The sequence below is a fragment of the Tenrec ecaudatus genome, chromosome 8 (genome assembly GCF_050624435.1).
Source record: "Tenrec ecaudatus isolate mTenEca1 chromosome 8, mTenEca1.hap1, whole genome shotgun sequence".
Classification (NCBI taxonomy): domain Eukaryota; kingdom Metazoa; phylum Chordata; class Mammalia; order Afrosoricida; family Tenrecidae; genus Tenrec; species Tenrec ecaudatus.
In genome coordinates, this window is record NC_134537.1 from 7675001 (window position 1) to 7687851 (window position 12851).

The 12851-nt window shown below is 48.2% G+C and overlaps 1 protein-coding gene across 5 annotated transcripts in view; it reads left to right on the forward strand.

Annotated features, from left to right (window-relative positions):
- The window catches only part of ANO10 (anoctamin 10), a 222140-nt gene that overhangs the window by 58946 nt on the left and 150343 nt on the right, over positions 1-12851 (forward strand). For all 5 annotated transcript variants that reach the window (XM_075555985.1, XM_075555984.1, XM_075555983.1 and 2 more), the window contains exons 8-10: positions 889-963; positions 1477-1659; positions 5814-6005. In XM_075555985.1, the coding sequence (XP_075412100.1) occupies positions 889-963; positions 1477-1659; positions 5814-6005 (450 nt within the window). The remainder of the gene's footprint in view (positions 1-888; positions 964-1476; positions 1660-5813; positions 6006-12851) is intronic.

Here is a 12851-nt window from a genome sequence, read left to right on the forward strand (position 1 = left end):
GTCGGCTGTCTTTTGGGTGGGAGGGGTGAAGGTCTTCGGCCCACAAAGGCAAAGCGGCTTCCGTGACCTTGCACCTGCTAGGACTTGATTTACCCTACTGGTGCCTCTTGGCTACCAATCTGTTTCTGTATCAGGGTGAGGAAGGCTTAGGCTCATGCTATCAAAAAGCAAATCAGTATGACAAAATCTGTCTTGCTTAATGCCACCTCGTCGCGCAGGTGTCCCTTGATAAGGGATGGAGTCTCAGATCCTTTGTTGGCGTGGGCCTCCTTTGCCAATGCTGCCCAGTGATTCCACTGACTCCATGGGGGAGGGGAGCTGCAGGTCCATGACCTCAAAGAGGCTTGCTAGGATGGACTGGGCTGAGCCAAACCTATTATTCTGACAAGGTCTTTCTTGCCATTCCTACCTAACCATTTTGGTATCTTCTTAATGGCATGGAATCGTCAGGCTCAGTGGAGAAGGAAAACATGTCTCTTGATTGCTTATCATTGGCGGGGCTCCCAGTCAATCCCCCCTTGCTGGTTCTTCTGTGCTTGCCTGGTGGTGTTGGTGAGACTCGGCTGCATTGGGAGGTGGGTGGAGCTGAGTGCACCTGAACTACCTGGTTGGGTAATCCTGGCCAGGTTAGGGATTGTGAAATGCTGAGTCTTGGTTTCCCTTCACTCCCAGGGCCCCAGTCCACTTTGCTCTGCTCGCCCCACCTTAGCCTTCCTCTTTACTCGTCTCCTGTATGATTTGCCCTTACTCGGGGGTGGGGAGTGCTGAGACCGCAGAAAGCAATCCGCATCATCAAGAAGCCCCTCCTCACCTGTTCAGATGCTACCATCGTATTCGTAACACGAGGCCATAAAGCGGTATTAAGTGTTATCTTCTTCTTTTTGGCAGTTCAACTTTCTGAATTGTTTCGCCTCGCTTTTCTACATTGCCTTTGTCCTGAGGGATATGAAGCTTTTGCGTCAGGTGAGTGGGAGTAACAAAAACGTGTCTTTTAGTTTTAGAATTTAGAGGTGGCTCCCCATGTTCTGGTGATGGAGCTGTCTTCATAATAGTCCCCCACCCCAATCCCAAATAACGTGTTAGATTTTGTGTACTTCTAGGACTGATTTTAAACTAGCAAACAGCAAACGTCAGCAACTACCCTGCCCATCTCACTCAGATGAAAGCAAATTAATCGATGCTACTCATTTGTAAGAATGATCACATGGTGCAGAAAAGCCAATGGATTATTCCTCTCAAGGCTAATTCTAACCTAACAGCAAAAATGTATTCATTAATTGAACTGTGTGTGTGAGCCAGCGGGGCTTTGACGTGGCCTTAAATATCATTCTCATTCCTAGCTTTCTCAATATTTAGTTTCAATAGAATTATAGTATATTATTTGTGGAGATTTCATTTTATTTGTCACATACTTGTATGCCTGCTATGATTTTATTAAACAACGTTACTAAATAGTCTTCATATACTTTTCTTTAGAGCTTGGCCACTCTGCTGATTACTTCACAGATCATTAACCAAATTGTAGAATCTCTTCTTCCACATTGGCTTCAAAAGAAGCATGGCGCACAGGTGAAGAGAAAGCTGCAGGCTCTACAGGCAGGTATAGATGCCACACTCTACGAGCAAGTCGTCCTGGAAAAAGAAATGGCGACCTATTTGGTAAGTGCGAGTTTTCCCGAATCAAACATCTACTACACTCATAACTAATGGGCGCATTGTGTGCTCATTATGTCGGACACGACGATTTTCAGGACTTTCCAACCAATTTTCTTATTGTGAGTTACTTGGAAAATAAAGAGATGGAACTGTACATTGAAATTCTACTGTCTTGAGCCTGAACACTTGCCTAGAGATGGTATTGTGTGGGTGTGGTGATTTGTGTGGCCTTCCTGCCAGGAATAATGGGAGGTGGTGGAGAGAGCTGTTGCAGGCATGGCGATGGAAGGCTGAGCAGGGCTGTGGACAGGGCCAAGGGGATGAGTAAGCAGTGCTCGCTCATCACAGTTCAAGCTCACCAGTTGGTCAAGCAGTGGATTGGGGACCATGGCTGACAGTGGAATGCCAATGAGATGAGTCATTTTTGACTTCGCGTTATTGTTCATGTAAACCAGTTCCTTTGAAGACAGATCATTTCGGGGCTATTTTAGGAACTGCAAAGAGACCATTAGAGCCTCAGCCGCCTTTAAGATCTTATAAGATGTAATCATGAAACCAGCACACTCTCCTGCAGCAATGGCTCTGTTCACTGTTTCTAGAATTCGGAGCGTTTGAGGGTCACAGTGGATTCAGAATATTGTTTCTTAAACCAGAAGCAAACTCATGCCATCAAGTCAGTTCCAACTCGTAGGGAGCCTGCCGGACGGAGGGGAGCTGCCCTGTGGTTTCTCCGTCTGGACATCTTCCCGGGAGCCCCGTGCCCCGTCTCTGCTCGCGAGGAGTGGCTGCTGGCTGCCGGCCGGCCTTGTGGTGAGCAGCCCAGCAAGTAGCCCACTCTGCCTCCGGGCTCCTTGTTTTTCACGTCCTCCCTTGTTGACAGGCCTTTTGCTGGATAGAAAATCCCCTTCAGTTCTTTCAGGGGGTGCATGGCTTTGATAACCCTCGCGGTCCCCGCTTTCTGTCGTGAATAAATCCCTCCCGTTGATTGAGTTTCCTGGCTGACTTTCATAGTCTCTTGCACTGAGAAGTTTCAGGTGGTGCTTTCATGTGGAGCAGATGTTTGTTCTCTCTCTCTCTCTCTCTCTCTCTCTCTCTCTCTCTCTCTCTCTCTCTCTCTCTCTCTCTCTCTCCCCCAGTTTATCCAGGGCTTGCTTTGTGCAGTTGCCCCCCTGAGCCTCCGAGTGCCTGGTCCCACACCAGGTCTTTGTAGCCCAGCTCCCACATTGGGGTGATGTTGGAGACGCACAGATCCAATGGGTAAAATGCTGTTGATGAGCAAATGTTACTGGGCAGCTCCTGTGGTTTTCCCCAGCCCTCTTTCAGGGAGGGGGGAGCACTGTGTCAGGCCCTGGTTTTGCTCAGTCATCCTGGTTCTATTTAAACTTAGGGAGGTTGGGTGTCTTTTGCTTCTCTGGGTTTAGAACCTGCCTATTCTGCTTACCATCTCATAGTGTTTCCATTTTTCTTGTTACTGAGTGGCAAGTACGTCTTTTCATGAAAAGTGTGTGTATGTATAACTTTTTCTGTCACTACTGAGTTTAGGGGAGAAGATGAGTCAAAGTATTAACGTAAAGCACATATTGACCAGAAACACTAAGTTTATACACAAAGTATCAGAGGAAACACGCGCACAAATACTAAAGGAATGCATGTATCTCGTATCACAGTTAGAAAGGGTCAGAGGTCTGGGTACAGGTTCTCACGGCCCTCTCTCAGGGTCTCACCGGAAAGATGTCACGTTTCTGCATTCTCTGGGATTGGACTCTTCTTCCAAGCTCACTGGGTGTTGTCCCCTCCCACTTACAAGTTCAGGGTCCGTGCACCAGGGCCAGTCTCAAGGGGCCTCTTGAGTTCTGCCGAACCACAGCTGGGAGTGTCTCTCAGCAGAATGGCCTTTCCAAGTTGCCTTCTCATTTTTGGACAAGGCCGTAACATAGGGCGAGAGGAACGCTGTTGTCTCCTCTCTCCTGCGTGGCTGTGACCACTTGTGGTTCTGTTGCACTAGGGTGGGCAGATAACAAAAGCAGCCTCTTCCAGACCTGTGTGCCCTTGTTGCTTGTGACGGGCACCTGCTTTGCCTCTCCCAGTGCTTGATTTTTGATTAGCTCTCTCAGCCGAGATTTTTGTGTGCCTCGCAGTGTTGGGTGTCCTGATGTCTTCATACGCCGCTCCCCCGCCCTTAGTCCCTGTGGGTGGGGTCCTTGTGGTAGTTCTCACGAATCTCTCTTCTGATGCGGAGCCAGGCATTCAGCAGGCACTCGGGACAGTGTTGAAGAGAGAGCAGGTGGAGTTACAGAACAACCTGCCCGGCCTACATGCTTCTCTCGCTCTGCTCTCTCTCTGCGGTGTTCGCGTCTGTCCTAACAAACACTGCCAGCCAAGGGAGCTCTGAGCCGGGCTCCTTCTGCAGAGGAGGCTCGAGGAGCATAGGAACTGCCCACCTGGACCCCGAGACAGTGTTCTCCAATATGGAGTGAGTGAGAGGTAAAAGTAATCATGATTTCACAGAAATAGCATAGTTCTTCTTAACAGTTACGTTATTCTAAAAGCTCCTGCGTGCTGTTAGGTGCTGTCAAGTCTGCTCTGACTCATCGCGACCCTCAGGCACCCTAGAAGGAAACATGGCCTGGTCCTGTACCTTTTAGAGCCCATTGTCGCAGCCACTGCACCAATCCGGCCAGTGGAGAGCCTTCCTCTTTTTGCTGCCCCTCCACTTTTCCAAGCACAGTGCGTCCTTTCCCACACACCGGTCCCTCCTGACACCACGGCTGAGGGACATGGGGTGAAGTCTCGTCACCCTTGCTTCCCAGGCGCATCCCACTTGTACTTCTTCCAAGAAGGATTTGTTTGTCCTTTTGGTGGTCCCCCGCACTCTCCGTGTCCTCTGCCACCACCACAGTTTGAACCCATGGGGTCCAGCCTTCCTGTGCATGCGTGCACGTGCACGGATCCTGAGCCTTGGAGGTGGGCTGGGCTGCCTGGCACTTGATAGAGTTACAGTGTGTCTGGGCTAGGATACTCTTATTCTCCACGAGTGCTGGCCTGCTTCTGTTATCTCCACCACTGCTTCCTGCGTGCTGTTCCAGCACGCCCTAGGTTGACCAAAACCGGGTCCTTCAAAAGTGCTCAGCGGTTCTGATGAAACATCTACATGCAAATACTACCAGCAGAGCAGCCTGGCGTGATGGAGGCACAGGGGTGGAACACAGGGCTGTGGGGAGGAAGCTCCTAGGTGCTGCCCACTCATACTGCCAGCCAGATAAGGCCTGTGCAAATGGTGCTGGGAGGTCTGCCCTTGACCTTGACACGAAGATCAACAGCTCAAGGCTGATTCCTATGCGATATGGAGGTTAGGCATGCCTCCTTGACACCAGCTGTGCCCTGCTTGTGCAAGGGTTACTGAGCTCTTTAGCAATACCACAAGTGCCGGGGGCATCCCACTCTACCTCGGGAGCCTCCTGGCCAAAGGGTTGCCACACTCACCGTGGTCACCATGCTCTGTGGTTTGGGGAGCACCCGCATCCTCACACAGCCATCTTCCGGTTCTGTGGTTGCTGTTGTCCTGGTGCACTGTTCAGTGGTTTTCTTTCTTTTATACCATATACTTTCCTGGTTATTTCAAATTTCTGGGTGATTTCCAGGAGACAGAGTTGACGAGGACAATGCTTGTCCTCCCACGCTTGCTGTTATGACGGCGTGAGCGTGGGAAGCCCTCGTGCCGTCAATTTCAGTGGCATCACCACCATCCGTGCTGCCCTTGTCTTCTCAGGGCGGGTCCCAACGAGCTGCTGAGCGTCCGCGAGGTGAGGAGTGGAGGATGCAAGACCTCTCACAGCCAAGCTGGGCACGTTCTGCTTACGTTAACCACAGACGTCTTTGTCTTTGCTGGAATTTGCCTTAAGAAAAATATTAGCAAATAGGTACGATGAAATGAGCAGCGAAATCATTTTTTCTTTCTTGATTTCAAGGGCGTATGCAGAATCTCACCTTTCCATTGTGAACAAGTCCTCCGTGGCTCTAAGAGAAAGGAGTGTGGAGAGACTGATGGCCGTTAAATGGGCGGAGACCGGTGGCTTGGAGATAGTATTTGGAAAGTCTGCTCATAGGACGTGCTATTAACCCAGGGCCTGTTTTCTTCTTGTGGTTTACTTTTCCAGGGCACCTTTGATGATTATCTGGAGCTGTTTCTGCAGTTTGGCTATGTGAGCCTTTTCTCCTGTGTGTACCCATTAGCAGCGGTCTTTGCTGTGTTAAATAACTTCACTGAAGTCAATTCGGATGCCTTAAAAATGTGCAGAGTCTTCAAACGTCCCTTCTCAGAACCTTCTGCCAGTATTGGTGTATGGCAGGTACGTATGTGAGATGAGAATTCATTTTTTTCTTATATAAACAAATTAGACTGTGTGATTGGGTTACCAGCCAGTGGATGACAGGGCAGGGGACCAGGATGGGCTTGAAGAGAGATAGGGGAACACTAGATTCCAAGTGCTCCTCCATCACAAGCTCGCAGCGTGCCCTCAGCTCATTTTCTCGGTGTGACTTCTTGCACATTTCTTTGGGTGTCTCTTTTCTCTGCTGACGAATTTGGCAGGGGGTTGAAATGTAATCTCTAAGATCATTTTCAAATGTGAAACCCCAACATGGAGCTTAAGTAATCAGGTGGCAAAACCCCACCCAAACCAGCTTTTCGAGTTGATTCTGACTCACTGCAGCCTGCAGCACAGGGGAACTGCCTTAGTGGCCTGTCAGGGCTACAAGGGAAGTTTCAGAGTGACAGGCTGATGGCTGCAGCTTTCGCCCACTGAGCCACTGATGGGCTTAACCACTGTGCCACCACTGGGCCCACTGTACCTCCACTGTCCAACCACTGTGACCACTGTGTCATCACTGTGCCCCCACTGTGCCACCACTGCACCCACTGTGCCATCACTGTGACCACTGTGCCAACACTGCACCCACTGTGCCACCACGGTGCCACCACTGCACCCATTGTGTCCCCATTGTGCCACCACTGCACCCACTGTGCCATCACTGTGACCACTGTGCCACACTGCACCCACTGTGCCCCCATTGTGCCACCACTGCACCCACTGTGCTGTCATTGTGCCACCACTGCACCCACTGTGCCCCCATTGTGCCACCACTGCACCCATTGTGCCACCACGGTGCCACCACTGCACCCACTGTGCCATCACTGTGACCACTGTGCCACCACTGCACCCACTGTGCCCCCATTGTGCCACCACTGCACCCACTGTGCTGTCACTGTGCCACCACTGCACCCACTGTGCCCCCATTGTGCCACCACTGCACCCACTGTGCCACCACTGCACCCAGTGTGCCACCACTGCACCCACTGTGCCACCACGGTGCCACCAGGGCTCCGAACAGCAAAGCAGCATGTGTTGATTGCCGCATGACCTGCTCAAGAAATTTATCCTGTTGCATGAACTAAACAAATGCCTCCGACTTCAAGTCTGTGGTCTGTGTCTAGAGGGAAGTACTTTTAACAGAAAACCGTCAGACCCTGGATCTGCAGATCGGAAAGCAACGGTGTAAACTTGGGAAGGGAAAAGGATGGATTGTTAACTTTTTATTTGGAAATTATTTTAAATCTACAGAAAAGTTGTAACAATAACCACAGCGCCCTCTGCCAAGCACTGTCTGTTGTGAACAGTTTACTGCTTTCATCCCTGGTTCACTTTGTCTCTGTTTTACTTCCCTGCAAGGAGCCAAGGTGGTCTGGTGGGGTATGTGTTGGCCTTGTGACCCCAAGGTTGGCAGTCTGAGACCACCTTGGGAGTAGGTGAGGTTGCCCACTCCTATAAAGATGTACTGCCTCAGAAACCCACTCTGTGGGGCCAGCTGGGGTTAGAAGAGACTGCCCAGCAGGGGGGGGTGGTTATTTGATGTGGTCTTTTATACACACACACACACACACACACACACACACACGGGCAAACAGATGGGTACACACAGACAGATCCAGGCCCACACATAGACATAGGCACACACAGACAGACAGAGACAGGCATGCAGAGACACAGGACACAGACACACAGATAGAAGGACACACAGACAGACAGAAAGACACACACACACACACAGGCCGATAGAATAGACAGACACAAAGATAGACAGACACAGACACGCAGATACATACTGACAGACACAGGCACACAGAGACAGGCAGGCAGAGACACAGAACATATTTAGAAGGACACACAGACACACAGATAGACACACATAGGCTGATAGAGAGACACAGACAGGCAGACACAGAGACAGACAGACAGACACAGACACGCAGATACATACTGACTGACACAGGCTCACAGAGACAGACTCCCTGATACAGACGGACAGACACAGACATATGCTGTCTCTCCTGAATCTTTGTGGGCTAAGTTACATTCATCATGGGTCTTTATTTTTAAACTTAAAAAAAATGATATCCTCCAACTTGCAAAGAGCAACGGCAGTCTTACTCAACCACAGCATCATCTTTACTTTAATAATGTGATTGATAATAGAATAGAATAATCGATTTGTGTTCAATTCTCAGTGGGTCCAATAACGCCCTTTCAGCACTTGTTTCTCCTCCTCCATTGTAAGATCTAGTCTCGGGTCATGCACTGCGTTTAATTGTTTGAAGCTCTAGTATCCAGGACCTGCAACATTTCTACAACCTTTCCAGATGTTTCATGACACTGACCATCTTGAACAATACAGTTCTCCCTCTTTTTTTTTTTCATTTGAATTTTTCAATTTTCCTTATTGCATAGATTCGGGTTACACATTTCTGGCACGTGATTGTGTGTTTTTCTCCAGGTATTGTATCTGGAGCCCTGGGGCATACACCATTCCTTGTTTTTATCATGTTTTATTCATCTGTCAAGATAGTGCCCTGTTCCTCCATTTTCTGTAACTTTCACCCTTGTAGTTGGGTAGCCGAGGGATAGTTACAATGAGCAAACCATGCAGTTAACCTGCTCCTCATGAAAATGTTTCCTTGGGAGGAGCAGCATCCAAGGGTGCTTGCTAATTTCTCTAATCCAAGAACAAGCAACGTCCCCCACAGTGAAATGACACTTGGCGTTCTGTTTGGAAGCAAAAACCCTGCTCCTCCACCATCCTCCATCCACCTAGTCATCCATTTGTCATTGGTAAGGACTACTTGCCTTTGTACTATTTTCCCCATGGTTTACAGTTTATTACTGTTCATTATTTTGTGCAGATTGTCTCAGATTTGGTAGTGGGACCCCCTTCAAGGCAGCTCCTGACTCTCGACACACATCATTTACTGTATGTTTCACACTTTCTTATTCTCTGGAGTGACACAGTGTCCTAGACTTCATTTTCATCTGTGTTTAAAAATACAGCATAACTTTAAAGCAATTTAAAGTAATTCTAATGACATATTGTGTACCCAAGGTAAAGATGACACCTTTTCAGTTGCCCATGGAATATTCACAAAAAGTGACCATGTTAACCCACAAGAGAACCTGTCTAAAACCCACAAAGTATAAATCTCATAGACCACATTTCCTAACAAATGAAGTCAAGCCTAGGAGCTTATAACAAACAAAAAGCTCACATTCCCTAGAAATCAAAAATAAACTCTGAGTTAGGGAGCACTTGGGTCAGGAGGTAATAAAATCAGAAACTGCATGATTCCTAGCACATATGATATGGAAAATAAGATCAGAAGTTGTGGGACCAGCTAGCATAGGACTTAGAGGACAATTTGTAGCCTTAAAATACTAATACACAGTAAGGAAAGTGAGCCAGGCATCAAATGAATCAAAGCATTGAAAATGTAAATGGAAAACAAGCCTCATACCTCATGCTAACATCCCAACTTACATGTAACAGGCAAAACCATAAAACTTTAGGGAGAAATAAAAGAGAGGGGAAAAAATCTGCCAGATTGCAGGGGAGGCAAAGAGTTCTTAGATTTGACACCAAAAGCAGGATTCATTTAAAAAAAAATCACAGTAAATTGGACCTCACTAAAATGTTTCAAGTTTATTCTGTGAAAGTCCATCTTAAGAAAATTAAAGAGAATGCTACAGATTGGGAGGTAATATTTGCAAATCGTGTATTTGACAAAGGATTTGTACAAAGATTATAACAAGATCTCTCAGAGCTCGACAGTGAAAATGAAACAATCCAAGTAGAAAAGGGGGAAGATATGAGCAGACATTTCACTTAAAGGGATGTACAGACGACATTCAAGTAAACACACGGTCAGATGCCCCACATGTTTGCTGCACGGCCAGTGAGGGGGAGAACCACAGTGAGCTAGCCCTGCACACCTATCCGAATGTCTAGACAGAGGGCGGCACCCACGCTGGCAGGAAGACAGAGAAACTGGGTCTTGCACACGCGACTGTAGGATGTGAAATGATTCTGCCTTCCGCAAAACAGTTTTTGCGGTCACTTGTAAAAGTAAACGTGCAAGGACGGTCGGCCCCGCACTGCTCTCCTGGTCCCTCATCACACAGAAATGAGAAGCAGGAGTCGCGCAGTAGTCCGCACATCGTTGCAGCTCTATTTGTCATAAACCCAAACCTAGAACTCGTCTTTGAGGAAGTGAATCATTACAAAATCGGTGGTCCCCACATACCGTGGAGTAAACACCACACACAACTGCTATTGAACCAATTTCGATTCACAGTACCATTCGGCAAAAAGAACTCGGATTCATAAGTCCTGCTCATAAAATGGGAGAAACTATTGATGCCCTAACAACTGAGATGAAGCAGCAAGGCATAAAATGTGCCAATCCCCAAGGTTACCTACTGAGTCATTCTCTGTAGCATTGTTGAGCATTTCAGAAATAGACGTGAGATGAGTCGTTGTCAACAACCGGGAGCCCCGAGGAGGCGGGGTGTGCTCCACCAGGACAGTAGGATGCAGGGGTGCATCACTCCTACCGCATCCTCTATACAGGGATGGGTGCAGAAAGCTACGTGTGCATGGATGGAACTCACGTACACACACGCCTGAGCACAAGTAAGAGTAGGGACATCTACGACTAATGGATTGTATCAGCGTCAACAGGAGAAAAGACGGGGGCTTTCTATTCCCAAAAGGAGTTGCAGGTCTGGAACCCCCTAGAGGCAGTTCTATGCTGTCCCCTATATAGGACCACTATGCATGGAATGGGCTCTGCTAGTGAGCACCAGCCAGCAGCCTTTTGTGGTGCTATAAGCCAGTTGCCATTAAGTTGACTCCTACACCTAGGTGTCTCTGCTTCATAGGGATTTTCGGTGACTGATTTTTCAGAAGTAGGTCATCAGTCTTTTCTGAGGTGCCTCCAGTAGCCCTGAACTTCGAACCATTCAGTCAGCAGCCCAACTTACTGTTTTTCACAACTTGAGGACTCTGGTCTTACTGGGGTTTTGCCGTTTTACCAGGTCCCCACTGGTCAAGATACATGGGATTTCCTCTGTGCCACAGCTTGTGAGTGTGCATATTGATTCATGGTCGTCTCAACGAAAGTGTCAGTTAAAGTAAAATCACAGATCACCTTTACTTTAAAATGCCCTAAAATTACTAAATGTGACAATGGCAGATTGAAGCAGTTGGTATATTAAAAGATAATGCCGTGCTCATTGCTGGCATTACTAGTTGCCGGACTCATTTGGACAAGGGAAAGAAGAGTGTGAAAGCTTGAAAGGAGGAAATAAAGCTATTGGGAGGGGATATGGTCCTTGGATTCTGTGCCTAGGAGAACGCAGAGAGTCAGCTGGAAGTGTACATAAAGGAAGACGCAGTAAGGTACACGATAAAGAGAAGTAAGCAGTTTTATTACATACAGGTAACCAGTAGAGGATGTATGGAAGTAAAGGCTTTATTTATCATTGCAACGAAAGTGACAAAATGTCTAAGAGTAAGATTGTCAACGTGTACGAATCCTACGAGACCACGTTAAAATCTGGAACTTGGAACCAAAGGAACGACAGTGGCGAGTTTTTAGATAGTAATGGTGTAGGTGGACTACCACCATCATTCACTCCTTCCGTCCACACGCTTCCTCTCGGAGAGCTCCACACAGTCTCTGAAACCCTGTAGATCAGGGACAGCTGGATGACCTGCTGTGCCAATCCCTAGCCCACACCTCAGGAGGCTGCGGCGTGCGCTTTCATTGTTCCTGGAGTCCCCGGCTCCTCTGTGCAAACCCAGCTCATCCTGCTCGGCAAGAAATCACGTGGAGTAACTGCCTTTCCTGCTGCCTGCCACCCTCGGCCAGCAAACCTCCAGTGTACTCCTGGGGCCCCTGAGATCACACCCGCCTCGCCTCGCCGAGCACAGGCCGCCGTTGTCCACCTGCCCCAACAAGAGCTAACGGCAAGCTTTAGGGGTTTGTCACATACCAGACAGATCTGACTGATCGGGGAAGGCTCAATATCGTAAAGGTGCCCGTCTTTTTAGCAGGCCGGACTTCTTAAAAGGCCGAATAAAAGAGGCTGGGCTTTTAGTCTGCCTCACGTGAACATTGACCAGAACTAGTGGCATCGCTCGGGGTTGCAAGTCACGCCCGGCTGACACTACCAGAGTGACATCAAAATGACCGCCCATTAAGCTATGCCATGTCTCTGCATAATTTTATAATTAAAAATATCAGTGTATCAGAAGCTTAGTATATACACGTGCTTGTTATAGGCTAAAGCTCTGTTACTTTACTTTCTGAATCTTCACCACATGTACCTTGGACATACTATCCGGGGGGACCAGGTCCCAGAAAAGCACACGATGCTTGGTCAGTGAGAGGAAGACCATCAACCAGGTAGATGGATTGGCATGGTGGTTGCAACAATGTATGTCAGCATGATTGTCGGGGTGGCCCAGGTTGGGGCTGGGGGGCAGTGTTCTGTTTTGTCCACAGGGTTGCTATGTGTTGGCACCAACTCCGTGGTATCCAGTCTGAGCTGCCATGACCACGTCGTCACAGGGATGCGTGATCTCATGTGCACATGCTACAAACCTGCTGTGGTTCTCCTTGCTGCTGGGGTCTTCACCGTTACCCATGGCGGCAGAGTTTCTGCTGTGTTACTTACAGTGTTGTGGCCGTGGGTATTTTGAACTTCTATCACGAATTCTTCTTGAGAATGAAATAGTAAAGGGAAAAGAAAGGAAAAAACGGAAGGTTTCTGTTCAGTTAAAAAAAAATGCTCCAACTCACAATG